The sequence below is a fragment of the Gavialis gangeticus genome, unplaced genomic scaffold, assembly GCF_001723915.1.
Source record: "Gavialis gangeticus isolate Ggan-Ray unplaced genomic scaffold, GavGan_comp1, whole genome shotgun sequence".
In the NCBI taxonomy this organism is placed as follows: domain Eukaryota; kingdom Metazoa; phylum Chordata; order Crocodylia; family Gavialidae; genus Gavialis; species Gavialis gangeticus.
The window spans coordinates 132039716-132046389 of record NW_017729022.1 but is presented as its reverse complement, the minus strand read 5'-3'; the positions used below and the strand labels follow the sequence as shown (position 1 = coordinate 132046389).

The 6674-nt window shown below is 42.3% G+C and overlaps 1 protein-coding gene across 1 annotated transcript in view; it reads left to right on the top strand.

Annotated features, from left to right (window-relative positions):
* The window catches only part of THUMPD2 (THUMP domain containing 2), a 36004-nt gene that overhangs the window by 12141 nt on the left and 17189 nt on the right, over positions 1-6674 (top strand). The window contains exons 2-3 of the mRNA XM_019516197.1: positions 1119-1507; positions 4643-4720. Coding sequence (XP_019371742.1) covers positions 1124-1507; positions 4643-4720 — 462 coding nt within the window. The 5' untranslated portion in view covers positions 1119-1123. The remainder of the gene's footprint in view (positions 1-1118; positions 1508-4642; positions 4721-6674) is intronic.

Here is a 6674-nt window from a genome sequence, read left to right as displayed (position 1 = left end):
ATAATTCTGTGGAAGTATATGGTAAATCTCCAGCCTGCTGGCTTTCGACTAATATCAGGCATAGTTTGTACTTTTTCTAAATAGGTGCTAAACTGCTACTGAACAATGTTTTTTATGGACTACTTAAGACTTGCAAATTGCTCTAGTTGTGTTTCTTTCAAGGGTGTCTTTTTTTCAAATATGTCCCTTGCTTATGCCCAGGGAGAGCAGGGTTGGATAGTAAGAAGTGGGGAAATGTCTTCAACAAGAAGATGTTGTGGGGGAGAGGTGCAGAAGGGCTACCTGACCCCCAGCCCCCAAGTTTATTTTCCCTGCTGTAGCAGTGTGGGGTTGACAAGTTCAAGACAAACCTCCAAGAATTGAATTATGTAGCTGGAAAATTATATCAAATTTATACATTTTCCATATATAGAATTTAATTATTGGGGGTAGGGGTCATCTTATAATCAAGGTCAATTTCTATTCAAGTAAATATGGTATATATAGAACTTCAGTCAGGCTAATTGGCACCACTGAATGAAAATGACAGCCTACCCCACTGCTACTTAGCTTGTCCATAGCACAATATGGATGTTGCTTCTGATCTGTGAAGCATCACATCCAGAGTAGCACAGTAAGTTTGTGGGTGCTGAATTTGCCTTATAAACATGTCCATAGTACCATGGAACTATTAATCAGATAAATTAACATGCTGGCCTGAGCAGTTCACGTGGACAAGGAGAGGTGCTTAGCTTGTTTCTCACAGGCGCCTCGTGCATTCAGAAATTCATAGAATCTAATTATGTTATTTTTTAACTCCTTTCACCCAGAATGCCTTCTGTCCAAAATATTTTGAAACTTTGTTACAGAAAATTAGGATGGAGTTAGTGATTCTGTTCCTACCTATACTGATTATTTTTGACATACATGCATAGTTCTGGGGGAAAAAAATAAAATGAATATATGACATGGTCTTTTTAATATAGTAAACATTTTTGTAAAGTTCTAGACTGTGTGTGTGGTATTCTTAGACATTCACTCTGATTGTTAACTACTGTAAATATTTTATTATATATAATTTATTAATGCTGAGTGACTTAACAGCGTATGTGTGTGTAAGTTGTTCTTGTTGCTTTTAGGAAGAATGGTCCATGAAATTCAACAACTTGTAATTGAGGAACCTAGTTCATGGCTGGAAACAGTTTCTAGTTGGAAGAATCTTCATGACGATGAGATAAAAAAAGAAAACCTTGTACCTCAAAAGAGAAGATCAGAAGAGGAGATACATATTACCGCTAAAAAACAGAAGAGAGAAAAATTGATAGAGGCAGATTCTGAGGAACATCAGACGAAATGTGTGGTGCCAGAGGGAAACAATGATGAGGACTATCTGACTGGAAGAAAGATTTTCCTAGAAGATGCACCTGAAACTAGTAAAGATAAATCAGTTGAAAGTAGTAATCACAGCTTCACTTTCAGAGTTTCTTGTCGCTGTAGTGGAGCAGTTTCAAAAGTATTTACGTCACAGGTATACTGAAAAGCAAAATTGCTGACTATAATGATATAATGAATTGTAGCTTATAATGTTAAATTGAAGTGCCTTATAATTAACAATACCATAAAATTAAATTGCATGTACTAGGCTAACAAACAGATCTATTTCTGATTTTTTTTTAAAAGAATGTATCTGTTCCTTTCAGTGTTAAATGTGTGCTGGGGCAGAAATACAAGTGTTGTTGTTTTGTTTCAGAGCATCATTTTACCCTAAATATTTTTCAAATGAGTAGCTCCTGTTGAGGGTATACTGTATTTATGAGGTAGCAATAAGTTTTGACATCAGGGATGCAAAAAGATCATCAGAACTGCAATTCAAGTTCTGTTAATTTTATTTGAAAATTGGCAAAAGTTAGCTTTTTGAAATTTTCCAGTGAAGTCAGTGACCATTAACTTCATGCACCTTCAGGCTGTAAGCATCAAAAGCATTTCGCAGCTTTTCCAGGCATAAAATACCCAGAAATCTGTAGATGTTGGCTTCACTTCAGAGTAACATTGTAAGAAAAAATAATTGCAATCCTCAGGGTTTCCTGGGTCAGATGATCTTTCTGCAGGAGTTTGAACAGTAGTAATGTGCCCTCAGTTGCATCTACCTGTTTCTTATTGTCTTAAGTATCCACTACTTGCTGTTGTCAGAGAGAGGATACTGGGCCAGATGGACCTTCATTCTTACCCTGTATTATACTTTTTACAGGCAATTATATTACATATACTATTAAATATGTATCCAGTAGGCAACCATCAATCCTCTGGATCATGGTGTACATGTAAGAGGTCTTTTCAGGTGCTTGATGAATCCACTTGTATGGAGTCCTGTGCCCATCACACCAAGAACTTTGAGGCGTGCGCCGAGGCAAGAGTAGGGAGGCTGCCATCTCCCCTTTAGACCACTGAGACTGAATCCAAAGGCTAGACTGAGTCCAGATGTTCAGTCCTTCGATGGTTGTAGCTTCTGCCAAACCGCAACAGATAGGAACTGTTGCTGGTTGCCTAACACCTCAGCAAAGGCGGGTTTCTGTCAGGGCAATGTTCCTTAGCTTTTCTCCAAGCAAAGTGTACCCACAAGGCAATGGTGGCTAGGTTTTTGAGGTGCCTTATGCTCACCTTTGCTCTGGAGGCTGCAACATCGTGGTATTTTTAGAAGCTACCCTGCCATGAGTAGCCCTACCATGTTGCCACCAGGCCCCCTAGTAGGATGCAGTTTATGATCATACCCAGGACCATTTTAAAAAAATGTTATTTATATTTTTAAAAACAACCAAACAAAGAAACCCTTGGCCTTTCCCACCTTCTTGAGATTTTGGGGGTGCAGATATTTTCTACCTCAGGCTAACTTTTGAAGACAAGCCTACCTTTTCCTCCCACCCCCAATTGGGGCTGGAGTTCTTGGCCTTGTGACACACTTATTCGACCCTACTAGAGAGCAGCCAGTTGGGTAGGATGAAGTTAGTGGCTTTGCTCCTGTGAAAAGGCAAACTTGTGTAGCTGAGCTACATGTTACATGGCTGCTACTGACAGATATCTTCCTAGAATGCATGGGGAACATGTTGTAGTCATGTCTCACAATCTGTCTATCATGCACAATTTTCTTTTAAGCTACCCATAGTAGTAATGCTGATAGTAGTGACTAGCTGAATTAATGTGTTCTAAGCATGGAGGCTTTTCCTTGCTTAAAGAACTACAGACTAGTAAAAGCTTAAATGTTCTTATCTCTGGCATGAACCATATTGGGAACATGTAGTGAATGTTTTGATGCTTCATGGATGGGTAATGAAACTGTTCATTTTGATAGCTATGTTCTACCTGTGGAATTTAAGACGTCTTTCTTCATTAACAGAAATGGGTTTTGCACTGCTAACATAAGAGAGAGAGATGGATTTTATTCCTCCTTGAAACTGAATGTCATTTATAGAACAAATGTATTGATAATGTGCAGTTGTATGGGCTGCTGAAAGCACTGGGAGTTTGTACAAACACTGCAGTGAGCACATTTCATTTAAGTTCAACTGGCATTCCATATTTTAGATGAAAGAAATGTCTCTGAAACATGTAACATCTCTAAAACAAAAGATTTACTTTTTAGCATCCTTGCTTGGGATCTTATTTTTCCCACAGAATTTCTTTTAGGTGAGTGATAAGAACAATAATTTAATTTGTTTCATAGTACAGATGTTAACAGGCTGAAGGTTTGGGGAAAATGTTGTCCTCAGTGCACTTGGATAATTATGCTGAACTATGGCACAGATACAGCAAGAATATATAGTGCAGTATGATGATAACAATGCCATATAAGATTACAGATGTTTAGGAATGGCCTGACAAAAACAGGTTTCATTTGAAAAACGGCATTTTGTTGAAGCCAGAACTTTTGGTGGGTACACACTTCAACCAGGACAAGGAGTTCTCAGCTTTAGGCTCCGTGATGGCATTCTTGGTCAAAATGGACTTCTCCAACACTGTGTAAAGTCTAGCATGCCAGACAGGGCACTGAGGGCATGAAGGAATGGCTACAGCTGGGGATAATCCAGGAATGGAAGACAGTTGGAAGGTTTGCTTGGAAAGTAGGAGACTGAAATTGGAGTTTCAGGTTTGAATTGGGCAGGATTTGAACTTCAGCTTCCCACCCTTGTTGTACCTCTTGCTTGTTGCATAAATTATTTATTGGTCCACAAAGAGTGAGAGGGAGATTTGGGGACATGCACCCAGAATGTGGGAGATGAGTCTCTGGCTTAGGCAGGCAGATCAGGGATTTTTAAATTTGGTTTCCCAGTCGCAAGAGAACCTCCAATGGTTGTTAGGGCAATAGGGTCTTTTGGGCCATATGGATCTTCCCTTGCTTTTGACCAACAATGCCATCACAGAGCCTGAAGCTGAGAACTCCTTTTCCTGGTTGAAGTGTTGTGTATGTTCCCACCAAAAGTTTTGGTTTCAACAAAATGCCGTTTTTCAAATGAAATCTGTTTCTTATCAGACCATTCCTGAACATCTGTAATCTCATACGGCATCGCTCTTATCATACTGCACTATATATTCTCTCTGTATCTGTGCCACCTATAAATTTCAGGTTTCTTTTCTTCTTAGTGGCTCTCAATATTTTTTTTTTCTCTAGGAGGTTGGAAGAATGATTGGTGTCACTCTTCTAAAACAATTTGGCTGGAAAGCTGATCTGAGAAACCCTGATCTAGAGGTAAACGAGCTTGTTTACTGAATTATTTCTTAATGGTTTTAAAATGACACTGTCAGCATAGGTTTTTTCTCCTTTCATTACTTGTTTTTTGGTTTTGGAGGATGGAATGCTTTTGTCTGTGAAATATACCAGTATAGCCCTGCTACTTTATCCTACAACCGGACCTCTCTCCCCGCTCCTCTACTGACCTGAATAAGGAAGTGCTGGTTTTCTTGTAGAAAAAAGTTATCACTAAGAGCTGGAGAAGGAGCCACTGCTATACCTTAGCATCATGATTTCTAATTGCGGAGGTTATAATCCAGTGCAGAAGTGACCAAAGGTTTGCTTTCACTCATAGCCTTAGGTTGGACTGAATGGTGGGTTTTCAGCCTTGCTCCACATCAGTAGTGAGCAGCCTTATCAAACTAAAAGTCTGTTCAGTGGTCACTCAAAATCAGGGCACTTTCCTTTATCAAAGTCCAAGTTCTTGCTGGCTTGGCTTCTGTCGGGATTAAGTTTGGCAAGCATTTTGTCTCCACGTAGGTATACCACATAGGTATACCAAATCATTCTGGCATCTCTGAAAAATTTAACTAGTAGGACTTCAGCTCTAGGGGGAAGGGGCTACAGTGTACTGGAAACGAACCCACCCAGACCCTTCTGAGTGCTACACACAAGCAGTTGGACTCTGCTTTGCCGGGGTCTTTAACTGGGAATGTCATGTCCAGCAGCTATTTCAGCCTGCCAGGAATGGCTGGAAGTGCAGACCATTGTCCGCACCTTTAGTCACCAGGGTCAGGTAGGTCTTGACTGGGGATGGGTAAAGTCTGGCCTGTGAGCTGGAGCAGGCTCCATTTCCCAGGAGCCCCTGCCCGTGTTGCTGTGACTGGTTTCCATGGAGACCCCAGCAGCGGTGGGGCTGTGACAGTGCAGGGCCAGGGTTTCCAGGGAAACGGGCTCCAGCAGCACTGGCAGGGTGTGCGTGGCTGGGCAGGGAGCTGCTCTGGGGCCAGGGCTGAGATCTTGTGGTGGTGACATCCGGCCCTGGGATATGCAGGCAGTAGATCACAGCTCTGCTCTGGCTCTGGACCACGCTGTTGCAAGATCCCAGCTCCAGCCCTGGAGCAGCTCGCCACCCAGCCATGGGCCCTGCCAGTGCTGCTGGGACCAGTCTCCATAGATGCCCTGGCCCAAGGGCTGTCACAGCCCCATGGCTGCTGGGGCCTCTGTGGAAACTGGCTGCAGGAATGTGGGCACGGACTACTAGGAAATGGAGTTTGGCTGCCGGCTGGATTTGCCATTTTGCCTACCCTGGTCTTGATGCACTTTATTTCTATTGCATGCCCCATGCGTCTTCCAGAAGTTACTATAAAGGGGAGCTAGCTTTGTCCTGAAAACTTTTTTGAGGCATTTATGAGCTCAGTTTCAGGTGGAATGCTTGAGCTTCAGGTCCTTGCATATTATCCAATTTCACTAGATGTTTACAAACTACTGCTGTTGGCTTACCCAAGACTCTCTCCACCTTTGGCTCTGTTTATCTTCTTTCCAAATTCATAAGCCGTACTTGGTAGAGTTGTCTTCTATAAGCATTATGTCAAAATATCCTTAAGCTTCTCTTTTCATAGTTGGTAGGGTCGGAAGGACCTGAGCAGATCATCAAGTCCAACCCCCTGCCATGGCAGGAAAGAGTACTGGGGTCAAATGACCCCGGCGAGGTGTTTATTCAGCCTCCTCTTAAAGACCCCCAGGGTAGGAGCCAGCACCACTTCGCTTGGAAGTTGGTTCCAGATCCTAGCCGCCCTGACAGTGAAGTAGTACCTCCTGATGTCTAGTCTGAATCTACCCTCTGCCAGCTTGTGACCCTTATTTCTAGTCACTCCTGGGAGTGCTCGGGGGAACAGGGACTCCCCCAATGCCTGCTGGTCCCTCTGACTAGTTTGTAACAGGCCACTAGATCCCCCCTCAGCCTTCTCTT